This window comes from Geotrypetes seraphini, chromosome 10 (genome assembly GCF_902459505.1).
Source record: "Geotrypetes seraphini chromosome 10, aGeoSer1.1, whole genome shotgun sequence".
Lineage (NCBI taxonomy): Eukaryota > Metazoa > Chordata > Amphibia > Gymnophiona > Dermophiidae > Geotrypetes > Geotrypetes seraphini.
This window is the reverse complement of record NC_047093.1, coordinates 45,944,083-45,963,309: the sequence shown is the minus strand read 5'-3', so window position 1 is coordinate 45,963,309 and position 19,227 is coordinate 45,944,083. Positions and strand designations below refer to the sequence as shown.

The 19,227-nt window shown below is 43.1% G+C and overlaps 1 protein-coding gene across 2 annotated transcripts in view; it reads left to right on the top strand.

The window, feature by feature from the left end:
- Nucleotides 1-19,227, top strand: part of DNAH9 (dynein axonemal heavy chain 9) — a 366,622-nt gene that overhangs the window by 206,822 nt on the left and 140,573 nt on the right. For both annotated transcript variants that reach the window (XM_033960210.1, XM_033960209.1), the window contains exons 51-53: nt 3,219-3,338; nt 14,056-14,244; nt 17,034-17,269. In XM_033960210.1, the coding sequence (XP_033816101.1) occupies nt 3,219-3,338; nt 14,056-14,244; nt 17,034-17,269 (545 nt within the window). The remainder of the gene's footprint in view (nt 1-3,218; nt 3,339-14,055; nt 14,245-17,033; nt 17,270-19,227) is intronic.

Below are 19,227 nucleotides of genomic sequence, written 5' to 3'. Positions count from 1 at the left end.
CATCACTTCCTAGTCAGTGCGAGCAGCACTTGGAAGATGCTGCACGCACCAAGTGAACATTTCAAGAGGAGGGCGGGGAAACCCCTTTTTTGGGGGGGGATAGGCATCCAAGCAGCACAGCGGCGGAGAAGAGTGGGGATCATACAGTAAAGTGATTCTGGGTGTTATCATCCCGGGCGCCAACCTCCCTCGCTACGCCACTGATGGTACCTGCTATCATTTCACACTGCAGGACTGTGCCCCCACTGTTAGTTCACACTACATAGATTGCACTTTCTCCTTTTCAGACTTTAGGGTTCTCTCATTTTCTTCAGAGACATTGATTTGGTTTGTGGATGGCAACTGAGAGAGAGCTGAAGACAAGAGTGAGAAAGAATCCCCATGACTACAATTTACTCTCTTAGAAATGGCACTCAAGTCTTACAGTAAAATATTAATTACAAGAAAAAACCTGTGTGGTTCAGAAAAGTGAAAAACACCAGAATATCCGATTTTTTGTCTGCACAGACCTGCTGCAAATCATTTTTTCTCTTAGAAGTAAAATACTTTAGCTCATATGATCAGTTTCCACCCCAGTGATTGCAACACGTTCTGACATATACAAAGTGTGCTATAAATAAGGGAAATAATTTTTTATTCTCATCTTTGAGTGAGAGCAGCATTCTCCATCCAAAAATGGTCCTTGCGGTATTCTGGCAGACCTGATCAGACTGCCCCCTCTCTCCCAATGCCAGGACATTAAAAAAACACACAAAACCCCATCTGGTGGTCCACTGGACCCCCACCCCACTCAGCCATATGTTCCATTTTGCAGAAAACTTTGGCAGAAGGGATGCCCACTCCCTCCTGCCTTGGCTAGGGTTGCCAGATTTTAGATTCTTAAAATCCGGATGCCCTCTTGCCCGACACTGGTTTGTTGGGTGGTTTGGGTCAATTTTTTTTTTTAATGGGCACATGTGTTGTGCATGCACAACAGCTGTGCCCATTTTAAAAAACACCAAAAAACAACCCCTCAGTTGATTGGGGATTCCTTTGCTGGCTCTTAAGCAGGAGCTGGCAGGGGAAACCCCGATTCAACTAAGCATGCAGCCGCCACTCTCCTCTGCCAGCTCTCAGCTGATTGTGGCTGAGCAGAGGGAAAGAGCTGTACCTAATGATTGCTCTTCTGAGCAGGCACCAGACATGGTTCCTCCCCCTCTTTTACCACTGCTGCTCCACACGAATAGCATGCATATGATTTGCATGCTAATGTGTCCAAAACTCAGAGCTTCTAAAATGAGAGCCATGATCTCCAAAAAGACATTTTTATATTAAATGACAAAATCTTGATAGAAAGTTATGTTTTTACCACTTGTCTATGTGGTTGGCCCCTCACTAGGGAATGAGGTTAGCCTCAGAGGTCCTATACAAAAGAGTTTTATTGTGGTGACTGATACTTAAAATAGGGGAAAATTAACATATGTAACTGCTACCAGATTGAGGTCCCTTACTGCTGCTATTTTTGTCCTCTATGACAGACAGGGGCACAGTGTCAGGGAGATAACACTGCCTTGCAGATTTGACTTCCTGTGAATTTGTTCTGGGTTCAGGTTTGGATTACTAAACGGGGAAAATATTGGCACCAAAATCTATTCTCTCCATATCTTCTTTCTCCAATTAATTAGTCCAGGCCAGTGACCAAGTGTGTACTGAAATCTTAGAGTTGTTGATACAAATCAAATATTGACCGAGTAGAAAAATTATTTAAGCCAACTTAGGTTATGCTTGGGCTCTCCCTTTTAGATGTAGAACCCCTCCTCTTTGACTCTTTTTCCCCAGAATACCTTATAGACCTAGTCTGAACTCAGATGTGGTCACAGGTACTTGCAGATCCTGGTCTTCCTTTTCACAGATCCAGGGGGGATATCTTTTGTATCCTTTTCCAGGATCAGGTCCCTCTGCTGTTCCTTTCTGTTTGAGATGCTTACTATTTTTTTTTCTCCTCTCCTAGCAACAGTGCACTAAAAAGGAAAGAAAAGAAGGTACCAAGCCTCAGGGTAAAAACAGAACAACAGAAAAAAGAGGCACAGGAGATGTCTAAACCAACTTCCAGTTACATATCCAGTAAAACCTTGGATTGCAAGTAACTTGGTTTGCAAGTGTTTTGATATACAAGCAATGTCTTGCAGTACAAGTATGTACAGTATACACACATCACAACTGAGCAGATGGTTCTTCTCTCTCTGACGCGGCAGAAGTGTAGTAACTTCTAAATGAGCGAGGTCTTACAATACAAGTATGTATAGTATTTTGTACTAAAGTTTTTGGGTTGTGGAACGAATCGTCCAAGTTTCTATTATTTCCTATGGGGAAATTTGTTTGATATACGAGTGCTGTACTTTTATTAGCAGTTTTTCAAAAGTCCAACAGCAAGTCCTTGATATGCAAAATAAATATGGTCCCGACCAGGATCCAAGTTTTGACCACAGCGTTTAAAGGACTTATCTGCCGGGAGGATGAACAACGCTATATAACCCAGATGAAGTGCAGAGGTTTTGAGCTTTCCTGCAAATTATACCCTGTGGCGTGTTGGCGTCTCTGCTCAAGCAAGAAGCGCCAAAAGTGACGCTGTCGCCCAACCTTGGATCCTAGTCGGGACCATATTTATTTTGCATATGAAGGACTTGCTTTTGGACTTTTGAAAAACTGCTAATAAAAGTATATGCAACTGGAAGTTGGTTTAGATATCTCCTGTGCATCTTTTTTGTGTTATTGTTGTTCAGCAATAGTGCATTAGCATATTTAGTCAAACACTCCCTCTCCTCCAGGGGTTGCCGGTTTAGGCAATCCCAGACCTTAATTGTACATTGGCTTGGCCAGCCAAAGTCAGGTAACACCTTTTTGGGCTAGGAATTTATTTCAGTTTGTTTCCCTCCATGAGAGCTCTCGTCTTTCTATTACTTCACTAGTCAGGAGAGCCCTCGCCTGTTCTAGTTCTGGAAACTGCAAGAATATAAACAGGCCACAATACAGTGCTTTAGCAGTGCTACTAGAGGTCTCTGCCATATAAGCAAGGAAGAAGGCAAGAGGACTTTAGAGGTTTCTAAACTTTGTCCCCTCCTTCAAACAGAAGATTGCGGCTAGCACAGTGAAAACATTTTTTTTCACAATATCATTTGATGCAGTATGAAGTGGTTTGGTTGCATTTTTTATAAGCATTGCTCTTTTTCCTTATGCAGCATTTAAACGAGAACCTGGCAAAGCTAACTGCAAAGTTTGAGAAGGCCACGGCAGATAAGCTAAAATGTCAGCAAGAAGCAGAGGCCACAGAACGTACTATCTCTCTGGCTAACCGCCTGGTAAGTTACAACAGATATCATTCTTACAGTCTGTCTGCCGTACACAAGATGTAGCTTCTCTCCCATCCAAGCCCTTGCAGATGCCTGCACTAGAGAATGACACGGGGACAAATTTTTCCCCATCCCCACAGGAACTGATTTTCCCGTCCCATCCCGGCAAGTTCTTTTCCAGCCCCTTCCCCATTCCTGCCTGCTCCATCCTCATCTGCACAAGCCTCAAACACTTTAAAATCATAAGTGTCTGAGGCTTGTGCAGTTAAGGCAGAGCTTACAGGAATGGGACAGGGACAGCAACAAAACTCACGGGGACAGGACGGGGACATTGAGTTCCTGTGGGGGTGTGGAAAATTTTTTCCCCATGTCATTCTCTAGTCTGCACTTCTAATCTCTCCCTCCCCACTCCCTCCCCCTCCCCCCAACCCATAGCTAAGGGTCTTGCCCCTCTCTAGGCCCCGACCCTTTAATTTCCCTCCCAACCCCACAATTCCCCTCCCAGGCTACCGAGGTACCTGATGGTCTGGCAGGGGTCTTTGTGCCAGAAGCGCAGCTTTCTCGCTCCTGCCTCCTTGCAACTGCCTTCCAAAATTGCTGCTGTGACTTCTCATGGCAGTTCGCAGTACTACAGAAAATGTAGAAGCTGCGAGAGGTCATGGCAGATATTTTAGCATTGTGGAGTTCATATGTTCATATCATTTCAAACAGTGCCTGTTTTATTGATGTTCTGATTAGTGATACATATCACTATGCAAAATCTATTATGATGCTATTCCAATCAGTGATATTCAGTACTCCCCTGCGAATCTTGACAAACCACAAATATGGTTTTCAGTGGGGGAGACAGGAGAGGGCAGCCGGAGAGGCAGGAGAGAGCAGCCAGAGCGCCAGTGAGTGAAGGAAATCACTCGCGGTATGCTCCGACCGCCTCTTCCTGCACTAAAGTCAGGCCTCACCAATCAGGAGCAGCTTTGACGTGCAGCTCCTGATTGGTGAGGCCCAACTTTAGTGCAGGGGTGAAGGGGTGAATGAACATGTGTATAAAGGTGGTATTGTACATTTGGATTTTCGAAAGGCATTTGACAAAGTACCTCATGAAAGACTTCTGAGGAAATTAGAAAGTCATGGTTTAGGAGGTAATGTCCTATTATGGATTAAGAACTGATTGAAAGACAGAAAACAGAGAGTGGGTTTAAATGGTCAATATTCTCAATGGAGAAGGGTAAATAGTGGGGGTTCCCCAAGGGTCTGTGCTGGGACTGCTGCTTTTTAACATATTTATCAATGATCTAGAGATAGTGAGATAATTAAATGTATTCAAAGTTATTCAAAGTTGTTAAATCACAAGAGGATTCTGAAAAATTGTAAGAGAACCTTGTGAGACTGGAAGACTGGACATCAAAATGGCAGATGATGTTTAATGGAAGTACATGCAAAGTGATGCATGTGGGAAAGAGGAACTCGAACTATAGCTACATAATGCTGGGTTCTATGTTAGGAGTCACTGTCCAGGAAAAGGATATATGTGTCATTGTTAAGGATACGTTGAAACCCTCAGCTCAATGTGCGGTGGCGGCTAAGAAAGCAAATAGAATGTTAGGAATTATTTGGAAAGGAATGGAAAATAAAGATGAAAATGTTATAATGCCCTTGTATTGCTCTGTGGTATGGCCCCAACTCAAATACTGTACGCAGTTTTGGTCGCTGTATCTCAAAAAAAGATATAGCAGAATTAGAAAAGGTACAGAGAAGGGCAGCAAAAATGATAAAAAGTTTGGGACGACTTCCCTATGAGGAAAGACTATAGCAGCTAGGGCCCTTCAGCTTGGAGAACAGACAGCTCAGGGGTAATATGATAAAGGTCTATAAAATATTGAGTGGAGTCGAAAAGGTAGAAATGAAATGCTTGCTCGCTCTTTCCCAAAATACTAGAACTAGGGGGAATACGATGAAGCTACTAAGTAGTAGATTTAAAACAAACCGGAGAAAATATTTCTTCACATAACATGTAATTAAACTCTGGAATTTGTTGCCAGAGAATGTGGTGAAATCAGTTAGCTTAGTGGGGTTTAAAAAAAGCTTGGAAGTCCTTAGGCCAATATTGAGATGGCTTGGGGAAATCCAAAGATTATTCCTAGGATATGCAGCATAACATCTGTTTTACTACTTTGGATCTAGTTAGGTACTTGGGACCTGGTTTGGCCACTATTGGAAACAGGATACTGGGCTTGATGAACCTTCAGTCTGTCCCAGTATGACAATTCATATGTTCTTATGTACTGGAGGGGGAAGAAAGGAGAGAGAGAGGGAAAGATTCCAGACTAAGATAGGGAGGAAGAAGGAAGGGAAGGAGAGGAGAAAGATTACTAGATCACAAGAAGGGGAAAAGGAAAGGAGAGTGAAGTCAGATTACTGGGGAGGGGGGGGAGGTAAGGAGAGAGATTTGCCAGATGGTTAATAATAAATACCGCAGTACCGTGAAGTTCTATGCGGTTTACAATGATTAGAAAGCTGCTACAAATTGAGTGGAAATTATATAGTTGGAGATTAGTGGCTAACAGTTTAAGAGATCAGTTGTGATGAGAGATAGTGATGGGAGAGATTGATGGGAGCGATTGTGCAGGTTAAGGGGTTGGAGGAGCTGCCGTACAGTGAAAGGTTAGAGAAACTGGGCCTCTTCTCCCTTGAACAGAGGAGATTGAGAGGGGACATGATTGAAACATTCAAGGTACTGAAGGGGATAGACTTAGTAGATAAGGACAGGTTGTTCACCCTCTCCAAGGTAGGGAGAACGAGAGGGCACTCTCTAAAGTTGAAAGGGGATAGATTCCGTACAAACGTAAGGAAATTCTTCTTCAGCCAGAGAGTGGTGGAAAACTGGAACACTCTTCCGGAGTCTGTCATAGGGGAAAACACCCTCCAGGGATTCAAGACAAAGTTAGACAAGTTCCTGCTGAACCGGAACGTACGCAGGTAGGGCTGGTCTCAGTTAGGGCGCTGGTCTTTGACCAGAGGGCCACCACGTGAGCGGACTTCTGGGCATGATGGACCACTGGTCTGACCCAGCAGCGGCAATTCTTATGTTCTTATGTAGACTATGGAAGGGAGGAGAGAGATACCAGATCATAAGAAGGGAGAAAAGGAAGGAGAGAAATGTCAAACTATTGGAGGGGGGAGCGAAGAAGAGAGAGATGCCAGACTGAGAAGGAGAGGAGAATGATGTTAGACCACCAGAGCGGGAGAGAGAGAGGGAGGAGATGGTGCACATGTATTTGAAGGGTGAAGAAGGGAAGAGAAATGTAAAACATGCTGTTTAAGAAAAGATGGGAATAGGGGAGAAGAAAGAGGAGATGTACTCATAGAGGGAGGGGAGAGGAAGGGAAGGACAGAGAGAGGGAGGAAAATGGTGCATGTGGATAGATGGCGAAAGTAAGACATGGAAAAATATAGATTTGAGAAGGAAAAAGAAAACTTGAAGAAAATTGAATGTAAAAAGTTAATGCCAAAGATGGATGTAGGGCAGAAAGTGAAGAAGGAGAGAAAACCAGTTAATGGATAAGAAGGCCCTGGAAACAGAGTTAAGAGCACAGTCTAAAGGAACTGCAATCAGAGACCGGTGAAAACATGATTAGAAAAATAAAATCACCAGACAACAAAGGTAGAAAAAATGATTTTATTTTCAATTTAGTGTCAGTTTTGAGAATTTATATCTGCTGTCTATATTTTGCACTGTTCAGGAAAAATTACTTTTTTTTCTATTTCTCTGGTGTTATAGTGCATGTAGTCTGGCATCTTAGGGTTTTGTTTGTGTATATTAGAGATATTGAGGGGTTATCGGTGTTCCTCATGTGTGATCAAGGCCAGGTGTTCTGGTAGGAATGAATGTTGGTAAGCATTATTGGTATCATGGCCCAAAGTAGGAACATATTTGTCGGCTCTCCTTCACCCCATTTGTTCTCCATCCCAAAAAAGAAGCAGACAGCTCCAAGCTAGTTTCCCCGGGACTGTTCCTCAATTCATCTGCTTTCCTCTCTTTGCAGTGTGTCATCTTTTACACAAAATGGCTCAGATTCAGGCTCCGCAGGATGTCCTCTATAGCACACAGAATGGGTCAGATTTAGTCTCCGCAGGGCTCTCACTGTGTTACATCCATGGCAAGCCTGTAGTTTCTCCAGCTGAGCTCTTCTTTCATTCTTGTGCGAACTGTGGGAGGCTGCAAGCCCTGCAAGGCTCAAACTGAGAGCCTCTGTGCTGTGCCTGAATCTAAGCCGATCCTTGCACGAAAAAGAAGTTGTTGTAGAGAGAGGACATGGGAAAAACAAAAAAAACCCCGAACTGGTAAGGAGCCCTGTTGCTTTTATGTTCTTTCATCTCAGCAGCTAGCCAAATTCTGCATGCCACTCGAAAATTATGCACAAATTCTGCATTGTGCAGTTGTGCAGAATTCCTCCAGGGGTATAATACATCTTCTGTGCTCATTCAGATGTAGTTGGATTTGTCTCCGTGCTTCTAATATAAACATTGTAGTGAGGGCATATGATGGCATTAATGAATCTCAGGTTGTGTCATGTTTTGTAGTGACAGAGTAAAGCAGGTTGGAAACAGTCAAGGCTAAACCTGCAATCACAGACATACACCAGGGATTAGATTCAGTAAATGACAGCCAAATTTGAGTGCTCCTCAAAATTCCACACAGAGCACTATTCTGTAGACAACACTCCAAGTTGTACACCATTTATAAAATCGCTTGTAGTTCTGGAATCTGCACCAGACTTTGGGCATAGGGATTTAGACCAACTGAAATGGTATAAATCCTGGTACATAAGTTAGATTCACATCTTCCTAATTCTGTAATACTGTGCACATCTTTAGTGAGCGCCCCTGACCCAATACAGAATGGGACGATTCATTGCAGCCACAATGAAATGGCTGCGATGAATCATCCCTTTCTGTTAACACCGTGGACACAGGAGCAGGCAGACTGTGGACAGGGAGGAGACCACGCTGAATCATCATTTTCAAAGAGCAAAGAGCAATGGGTCATGGATAGGGAGGAGAGGGGGAAGGAAGAACTTTGGGAGGGTTGTGGGGGAAGGGGGGCCATCACATGACCTGGACCGTGACTCATCCCCTTCCAGGAGAGGTGCCTGCAGATCTCGGACAGGGAGGTGAAGGGAAGGGAAGAATTTTTTTTTTGGGGGGGGGCATCGTCCCCCTTCCACCCCTCCACAATGCAGTTAGCCTGAGATTCCTGTCTGCTGTAGCTCCCAGACCCATTGAATCTTCATGACTGTTTCTTCACAGGATGACGATTCAGTCCTAGACCTGACCCAATATACCCCTCCCTTCGCCACACTCCATTTCCAGATGCACACTAAAAGATTTATCCACAAATCTTTATGGAGTCGGTTGTTAGCGCCCAAATATTGCTAGCTAATGGTTCATTGTTCAATTAAAATGTGCATGCAACTTTGGCACATGCCCAAATTTGGGTGCGCAGTTTTGGACAGCATACGTAGAATCTAGGGGCAAGTGCAGCTCCCTCCAATACCAGGGTAATCTAAGGTGCTATCATTTCTCTAATATTCCTGCCCCTTTGTAAGCAATAGTAGGAGACTCATGTAAACTGTGAAGAGAAAGTGCAAAAGAGTAAAGAACATAGAAGGGGAGGAAGTATAAAGAGAAGCGGAGGAGGAAATACCCTCTCAATTCAACACACACAGCCATATTATCCAACACAAACCTTAACTCTCCCAAAAATATGGCCAACCCCCCCCCCCCCCCGATCTCTCCCAGATTTCCCAGATATTCACTCAAATTTCCCACTTTCATAGGTGCACAGCTACAGGCTTCCTATACTGTAGATACAAAGATATACACTTAAACACATAAATCCTCCCATTATGTAACTACAGAGCCATTGCTAACCTAGTGAGACACACTAATATTTGTATCCTAATCCAAACCATGCAGAAATGCCTGAGTGTGCAAACAAAGGAAGGGGAAAAGCACCATTGCACCACACTCTGTGCACACTTTCCAACTTGTTTACTTTTAAGCTGTGGTAGTTTAGAATGATGGTGATGGGCTTAGTGTCAAAATTTAAAGAGGATGTACGGTACTATCAGAAAGCCAGGAGGACAGAAGGGTGAGCTGAGAAGAAAATGGACGGGTACAGGAGCCAGGTGATTAGGAGGAGGGTTAGACCTCAAGTTTGAAGGGAGAAGTGTTGCAGGAATAGTGGATTGAAAAAAAGATATCCAGGCCAATGAGTTGGAGGAATTAAAATGAGGAAGAGATCCTGCTGTAGCAGCCAGCTGTAGAGTGGAGTGAAAGTAATGGCTGCTGTTGCTGCTGACAACCTTTCTCTCCCCAAGGGTTCAATATTGATTCAAGATTTTCACTCAAACATCATAAAAATACTGAGGAACCTGGAGCAGACTAGTACCATCCCTAAATAAATAAAATAATTAAATGGTACTATCTATAGCAGGGCTGCCCAAGTTCGGTCCTCGAGATCTACTGGCAGGCCAGGTTTTCAGGATATCCACAATGAACATGCATGAGAGAGATTTGCATACCAAGAAGGCAGTGCAGGCAAATCTCTCTCATGCATATTCATTGTGGATATCCTAAAAACCTGGCCTGCCAGGAGATCTCGAGGACCGGACTTGGGCAGCCCTGATCTATAGCTATAAGTAATTTTAATATTATGAAGATTTGCAGAACCTATAGTGAGATTAAAACAGTTCTACAATGCAAGGGCTAGATATTCTTGTGTGCTTTAGCCATGTTTAGGAGGCTTCTCAGTCCTTGGGATGAAGCTTTAGGACTTTCTCACACCTCAGCAGCAGCTGAGAGACACACACACACACACATTTTCTGTTTGGCTTCTGCATCACACTCCCAACTAATCAGCTTCTCTTAACATATTTGGCTTGATTAATATTAATTGAAGATTGGATGTGTTGGCAGCTAAAATCATTAGCATATAAGCATTATGCATACTGTCTAGGTTGCTTCCAGTATCCCAAAGGCTAGGTATCTTGTTTTCACTTCTGTGTAGTGCTAGAGGGCAGTGCCAATCAGAATTGGGAAGAAGTCATAGGATGCACCTACCAGCTGCAAATGCCTGTAAATTCAGTGCTGTGGAGCTTTAACTTTATGCACATCAACCCTTATAAAAATCAGTCTATCACAATTTTGATATCCTTGATATCCATACTGCACAACTGGATATCTGTACTGCACATCTTGGTATCTTACATAAATCCCATAAAGCACAGACTAAAATTCATAGTGTACTCCAGTCTGCAGATTTCACCATTAGAGTATGCAAACAAGGGTCATCAGGCAAGTTGTAGGCGATAGCTTGTTATTGGCCTAACTTAATGTTTCTTTATTAAGATTTCAAGAGTTATCCTTTCTTCATCAGGCCTAGTGAATATAAATGTTTTCATGGTCATATCAATTGCATAGAAACTTGATGCAATAGGTGTCTTGACTAGAGTCACTTGGCAACAAAGAAAGAAAGATTGTTATAGAGAACAATGCAGTAGACCAGGAAGGCATTAACTAGGATGAAGATAAGAGTTCTGAGATACGTATCTACAATACTGTTACCAAGGAAATTACATCACCTTATGTAAGAGTTATCTGTCTGTATTGTCCAATTGTATAATTATGTATGTTGACCTGTAACACATTCTGGGCTCTTTTGGGAGGACGGGCTAAGCAACCAAATAAATAAATAAAATGATCAGCAGAGAGGAAAGCTTTGACACACATAGCACTATGAGGGAACAGCAAAACACATCATCCTGTTGTGACTTTGAAAAAAGAGAAGCCAAAGATCAGAGGATCAGAGGAGATCCATCAGTATTCAAAGGAGTAGGGATGGAGGAACGTGAGCATGGAAGATGAATTACCTCACATTTAGAGATGTTAAAAAATAGACCTCTTATAGTTACACGAGTATAGCCTGTACAAATCTAACTTTACCTGGACTGAACAGAGGCATTCATTGGATCTGGTTGGAGAGGTGTTTGCACACTTCCCCCTCCCCATTCATGATTTCAGTAATCGCGATTTCACATATTTGCGATTTTTTGGGGAGGGGGAAAAAAGAATAAAAAACATCCTTAAGTCTTCCTCCCGGCATCCCGGCCTTACCTGGTGGTCTAGCGGGCTTTTGGGGCAGGAGCGATCTTCCTACGCTCCTGCCCCATGCAGATCGCCATTAGGAAATAGCTGTAGGGAGTTCCCGTCATGGTCTCGAGAGACTACAGGAACTCGCAGCAGCCATTTCCTAATGGCGATCTGCACGGGGCAGGGGCGTAGGAAGATCGCTCCTGCCCCGAAAGCCCGCTAGACCACCAGGTAAGGCCGGGAAGGCGGGAGGGAGGCGGGGGTGGGTCACAGCCGGATATTCACGGTTGTTCGCCATTTGTGGTCCGGCTCTGCCCCTATCCCCCGCGAATCCGGAGGGAGAAATGTACTTTAAATCTCAGAGAGAGCGGGAGCCAGAAGGCCTTGAGCATGTGCAGATGCTCAAGGCACAGCCCAGCGGCAAGAGGCAGGATATGCAGGCACTGGCACCAACACATCCTGTGTTTGGTGCTGCATGCTGGTGCCAGACTGGGGTAAGGGTTTGGGTTTGGGGGACGATGCCAGTTCACAGGGGGGGGAGGGGTGATGCCAATTTTCAGGGGGGCTTGCGGGGAGGGGGGGTGATGCTGGTTCTCGGGGGTGAGGTGAAAGCATGCCAGTGGCCTTGGGGTGGGGGTTCTTTTTGGGATGTGGTGGGGTGGGGTGGAAGCGAGCAGCGCTGGTGGCCTCAGGGGGGGGTGCGGGGAAAACCAATCAAGCGAGTTTCCCTTACTTCCTATGAGGAAACTCGCTTTGATATACGAGCACTTTGGTTTACGAACATGCTTCTGGAATGAATTATGCTCGCAAACCAAGGTTCCACTGTGTATATATATATATATATATATATTTTTTTTTTTTTATTTTTTTTTCTCAGATTTTCCCCCTAAAGTAAAATTTCCAAACTCCAAACCTACCTTGAGGAATATATTATTTCATTTAGCTTCAGGTTTCAAGATAGTTTCAAGTGAAACCTAATAAAAACTGTTAAGATGAGGTGAACTGAAGCAGTTAATTAGCATGTAAAATTATATTTTAATTAAGAGAAGAATTGTAAAGCATGACGTTTTATCTCCTGGGCATCTTTAGGTAGTTAAGTCTTCAAGCTTTCTACCTTTTTAAAATTATACTCTTTTAGGGGGATTGCCAATCATCTGCCTAATTTACATACCTTGCGGCCGATGTCATATTAGCAAAGTCTGCCCTATCTATTTTATGCATTGCTTCCATGCTTATTAATTTCTGCAGGAAAGGAAGAAGGCACATTTGCTATTTGGAGAAAAGGAATAGCAAGCTTGAGTTTGAAGTTGTGGGGCAGGGTCCTTTAAAAATCTTCTCATAGAAAGCCTTGAATTCTGTATTCCTCTAAATATTATTAAATGCAATTTTCAGAAAGGGTTATGGTATTTGGAGCAGCTGTTTACAGTATTGCTGGGAGCCTCTTGTCATATTGCTCTTGGAAAATCCAAACAGCTGAAATATACAAACTTGTAAAACAATGTACTGAAGAAGTTCCCAGACCTCCTTAAGAAGTGCAAGATCACTTTAAGATAGAGTTAGTAGGGAGAAGAAGAAAAGAGGATCGGGCCCAGTTGATGAACTGAAAACTCCAAGCTCAAATTAAGGAGAGGAGGCCCAGGCAAAGAGAGGGAAACAATGTGCTTTGTGTTTTTTGTTTTACTGCCAAGAATTGTAGCTCGAGTGGTTATAAATTTTTAGAATAAAATAAAAAAATAGAGTAGAGCTTGTGTAGCTCACTTCATTTGGGTTTGTGGATTTGTTCCTCAAGCCATCTGAGGCTTTTTTTCCTTCATTTCAAATGGTAGTGGGGAGTTGTGAGCCTATAGTTATAAATTACTTTGAGAGTTGATCATATTATTAATATAGAATAAAATAAATAAATAAGGAATACCTCTGCACTGTATAGGGGAACATACGTTTGCTTATTATTGGGATTTATTAACTGCCTTTATGAAGAGATTTCCTCAACATGGTGTACAATAGGTACATCTTGACATAAACATAATATATTGTGTTAACAGCTTAAGAACAGTAAAATGAACTAATGTAAGCATAAAATACAATCAGTGAGATGAATTTGAGATAGACTTCCTGCTCTGTTAACAATGCCCATAATACCTGAAGCTGTCATAGAGCCTGGTATTCCTTTTTAGCTTACTTTTCAAGGGAGAAGGAGGGGGACAGCAGCCACAGGGGGATTAGGGAACTGTCATACCTTAATCCCTCCAGTGGACAGCTACTCAATCAGGGCATCTTTTTGTGCTCAGGACACGCTTGAAACAGATCTAAATAAGGGTGTTCCTCTTTATAATCATGGACGATTCTTTTCCTTCAGTAATTGCTCTTGGATGTCCAGATTTCAGGCCTTCCCTAATTCCAACCAAAACCTAACCACAGTTTGCCTCCTTGCCTTTTGGACATACTGCAGTATTGAATGTTCTTTTTCTGCCTTTACAAAATTGGTACTTTGACTTTTCAAGCACATGGACATTCATGAAAATAAGCACCTTAGTCAAAAAGACATCTGATGATGATATTCTGGGGGAACTTTCAGGTGGGAGGACTTGCCTCTGAAAATGTGCGCTGGGCTGAAGCTGTTGGAAACTTCAAGCAACAGGAGAGCACCCTTTGTGGAGATGTGCTGCTGATCACAGCATTTGTCTCCTATCTGGGCTACTTCACAAAGAAATATCGACAGGATCTAATGGACAACACGTGGAGACCGTACCTCAGCCAACTGAAGGTAAACTCACACTACTGTAACGTTGTAATTGTGCCACATTTGCAGTGCTCTCCGTTCCTTTTTGTTTTTAGGGGTGATTGTCCCGACATTGCTTATGAATTAATCCAGGGGTTCGGGGTCACACAAATTCAGTGCTGGTTTTCCTGAGCTCAAGTATAAACCATATTCAGCGTTGAGTGCTCCCGAGCGTAGGTGTAACCCACATTCAGTACTGTGTGTGCCTGAGCTCTGATTTCATCAGTGTTCATCACTCAGACATTATCTGCAATTCATGCTGGTTGTATATGGTGGTAGCTAGACTATACCTGCATTTGTGGAACTGGAAAAATTCCACCTTAGAAATATACTTATTATGATCATCAATGATCATTGGATGGTCCTGACTGGTCCACCTGGAGTAGAGTTACCAGATGTACGGATTTCCCCGGATATGTCCTCTTTTTGATCTGGACTTCCTTCTTGCCCGACGCAATTTGTGGACAAAAGCAGGGAGTGGGGGCAGGGATGGGCGGGATTAGGGTGGGGATGGGCAGAATTGGGCGGGCCCAGCCTAGCAGTCTGGATTTTCCGACTGGAAAATCTAGCAACCCTAACCTGGAGAGCACTAGACAAAATGCATTTTATTTAGTGGCACCAGTCCTCTGGAATGTTCTGCCCCTCACCATTCGTTGTGAACTTTCTAAAACCTTACTGAAAACTTAGGGCTCCTTTTACGAAACCGCGTTAGCGGCTTTAGCGCATGCGACTTTTAATCACGCGCTAACCCCCGCGCTAGCTGAAACACTACCGCCTGCTCAAGAGGAAGCAGTAGTGGCTAGCACGTCCGGCAGTTTAGCACGCGCTATTACGCACGTTAAACCGCTAATGCGGCTTCATAAAAGGAGCCCTTAGTTGTCCTCCCCCCCCATCTCCCTCCTTGTAGTTCATAACTCTATGATCAATTTGGAATGTAACCACTTGTAACTACTCTCTCCTTGCTACTCGCAACTCTATGATCAATTTGGTATGTACCCTTTTGTAACTTCTTTTTCCTTGCTGTTCGCAACTCTATGATCAACTTGGCATGTAACCTTTGTAATTTGTTCTAACCCATGTGAACCGCCTAGAACTCTTCGGGGTATGGTGGTATACAAAAATAAAGTTATTATTATTATTATTATTCAAGCAGGCCTACGATCTCAGATCAGGTTGGGTTTTTTTTTTCCCTCATACCGCAGCAAAGTTGATACGAGTGGCTCACACATATCAAGAGATTTTACGCACAGATTGGACTCCTGAGGCAGGTCTTATTGGTCGAAACACGATTTGTATCAAGTCATCTACAATAAGATTTCTTTTATGTGTGCTAGTGCCAGCCTGTCTATTCTTGATTCCACCGCTGTTCCTTTGTGGTACTTCGATTTGTGGAGGATTTTGGTCTTCTGTCTTACCGTGTGAATTTGCCTACTATATTTAAAAATTGTATGCAACACATCAGTTCCAGATTTATCGTTTGTCATAAAAAAATAAATATGTATTCTAATTCTGATGTCACCCCAGTAATAGCAATACAAAATCCATCCCAATACTGCTAGATACTGTGATGGATTACAAAACCCTGCAAGTGCATAACTCAGAAATTGTAGCAAACATAACCTATTGACAACAGACCTGCAACATTTCCAGTTGGCAGCAGTTTTTACTGAGAGCAGTCAGGCAGCAGAAATAAATGACCATTTAGGAGAATTCAAGAACCTCATTCAGGATCTCTGCTCTTCCCAGCTTGCAGATACAGATAGATATTAAGGAATGCATAGACTTGCTGTCTAAACCAAATTTTTTGTGACACACCTCCCTCATCTTGGGGACACACCTGTGTGTCCATATATACTGGCTGAGAACCACTGCATAAACCAATGGTCAGGAACCCAGATGAGATCAGGATACAGAACTGCTCTCTCATCCTCTGAACTTCTACTGTGATCTGTTGCTAATAGTATAAGTAAATATGATGCCTATGAGTCAGTAAACGTCCTTAGGCCATGTCCCTTCCTCCTTTGTCATCTTCTGCTGCTGCTATTGCTACCACCACTGCTGTCTTTATGCTGTGGATGGGGGGGAGGGGGGGAGCAAGTAAACAATGAATTGGGGAATTGAAGAGCCTGCAGGTCTGCTATTTTGTTTTCATCATCATTTGGGGGCTGCATTAATTTTTAAGTGTTAAAACGGAGTCATACTGTATAAAGATCTGGAAAGCATTGCCAAACACTATTAGTCATTGATGCTATGATAGTCTGGTGGTAGACTTGTGGCATAATAATTCTCGATATTTCACTGCAGAGCTGCTGCAGGTTCTCTGTGCTTAAAATGATAAAGCAGGTTTTCCTGTAGAACACTGATGCATTGAATTGATAAGACTCTGGCCTTAGTCCTGCGTATTTGGGCTGCAGAAGTGGAAAGGCAGAGAAGGTCCTGAATGTAGATAAGGTAAAACCTGCTGAGTGTTGTGCAGTACCCTGAGCTGTGATATGGCTCTTGCAGTCCCTGCTGTAGTACAGCTGATAATTTTTTATACTAATGACTGGACAAGTTTAACATGCTGCTGATCTGTTTTGCTGAGTATTCTGTGTAACTATTTTATGCATATTAAAACATCAGAAATGAGGGAGTGCTTGAGGTTAACTCTGAAGTGACCTTTATACCAAAATGGAGATCATAGGTTGAACGTGTGATCTTATGCTACTCATTTCTGACTAAAGTGTGCGCAGTGGCTTTCTGATCTCCCCTCTTTCCCTGTGCTGTGCCACCAGGTGCCCATCCCTGTTACACCAGCCTTGGACCCCTTGACCATGTTGACAGACGACGCTGATATTGCCAGCTGGCAGAATGAAGGGCTGCCTGCTGACCGCATGTCTACTGAGAATGCCACAATCCTGACCAGCTGCGAGCGTTGGCCGCTTATGGTTGATCCACAGCTACAGGGCATCAAGTGGATCAAAACAAAATATGGGGAGCAGCTGTGTGTGGTCAGGATTGGACAGCGAGGGTAAGAATATATCTTGTCTCACAGAAGTAAATGGGCACTCCAGGCTTACAGATAGCATGATGCATCACACATGCTGTTGTAGTTAAATTTTCATTCATTCATTCAATTTTCTATACCAGTCTCCCAGACAGCTCAGAACGGTTTACATGAATTTATTCAGGTACTTGAGCATGTTACCTGTCTGTCCCAGTGGGCTCACAATCTATCTAATGTACCTTGGGCAATTGTGGTGGTGGTGGGGGGATTAAGTGACCTGCCCAGGGTCACAAGAAGCAGCGTGGATTTGAACCCATAACCACAGGCTGTATCTTTAACCACTTCGCCACTCTCTCTCCCCATTTCTGTTTTTAATTTTTGTAAAGCACTCTGTTGTTATAGCAAAGAGTGGTCTATAAATACGAATAAACAAAAACATTGAAGGATATCATCTCTGGGAATTCTCCTTCATAATTGTTCTCCCCCCCCCCACTCCCTCCCAGGAGGAGTTGCATTCTAAATTTGGTTTGGGTTTCCCATCTCCTTGCACTGGAGATGCCAGGATATGAAAATAAAATTTAAAATGCTTTTCTCACCTTTATGAGTCTTAGGTGTTGGCAGCGGTGAGTTTGCGTATAAAACTTGAAGAATCTTTATCGTACAATTTCAGAATTTTCTTACCCTGAGGGATACTGAGGCAGAATGTTGTAGTCTGGCTCTAGATAATGGGTGCACTTCAGATGGGTATACATTTTCTAGCCAAGAGACTCATTTTCCTACACAACGCCCTATTTCCTTTAGGTAAAATGGCCAAAAGCTTCTGGCAAATCCAAAATAAAGAGAGAAGGAGAACAGCGCAAAGATCTTCCAATTATTTTTGACATATAATTTATTATTCGCTTCCAAAAGTGCTGAATTATGGGGCAAAACCAAAATGCGTGACCTAATGTATGACTCTCCCTCCCACATTTATGACATAAAGGTATAGGAAGACCTCCACTATAAAACAGTTGTGTTCGTGTGTAATTGGCACGTAATGTAACCCTACAATACGTTTCTCTTAACCATGAACATGATGTCACCCCAGGTGTCGCTCTTAAAGTGCGGGCAACATCCCAATGTCTCAAATTAAGCTGTAAATCTTTCTCCCATTTATCCCGAATTTTCTGATAATCCTTGTCTGGTTGGTAATTTTTGCAAAATAGATGAATACAAGACACCGAAAGAGACATCCCCTCCTCCTGAGCAAACAACTCTCTTAATCTAGCACCCAAATGCAAACTCAACTGTACTCTGTCAAGGGATCTCACATAATGTTCCACTTGTATGCATGCAAATTGCGCTTCTATATTGGTAATTACGCGTGTAACAGAATAAGTCTGCAGTTATGTGCCTATCGTTTTGTAAGCATCTTATGCGTATGAGCAGCCATGGGGAAAGTTTATTGATTCCCAGCCCTGACGCAGATTGCGAAATATACATGTCGATGTAGGGGTTGCCATTTAAAGTCAAGTTCAAAAGATAAGTTAAAGCGGAAGCATAGAAGAACGCGCTTCCGGAGGTTGTGATAGGCCAGAACACAGTACAGGGGTTCAAGGAAGGTTTAGATAGGTTCCTAAAGGTTAAGGGGATTGAGGGGTACAGATAGAAATAGAGGTAGGTTATAAAAATGGTCAGGAACTACTTCATAGGTCATAGACCTGATGGGCCGCCGCGGGAGCAGACCGCTGGGCGCGATGGACCTCTGGTCTGACCCAGTGGAGGCAACTTCTTATGTTCTTAAGAGTATGAGCACTTTATATTTATGGATGAAACTATTTTAAAATGTGTTGAAGAAAGACTTTTAAGTATTGATGGAGCCAGTGAGGAAGCTTGCGACTGTTAAAAATCTATCGGGTAATTTTCCAAGCAAACAAGCCGCTTCTGAGGCTCTATAAATCAATCAAAACAAGACCAATTGTAACACTATGGGAGTTAGTTGA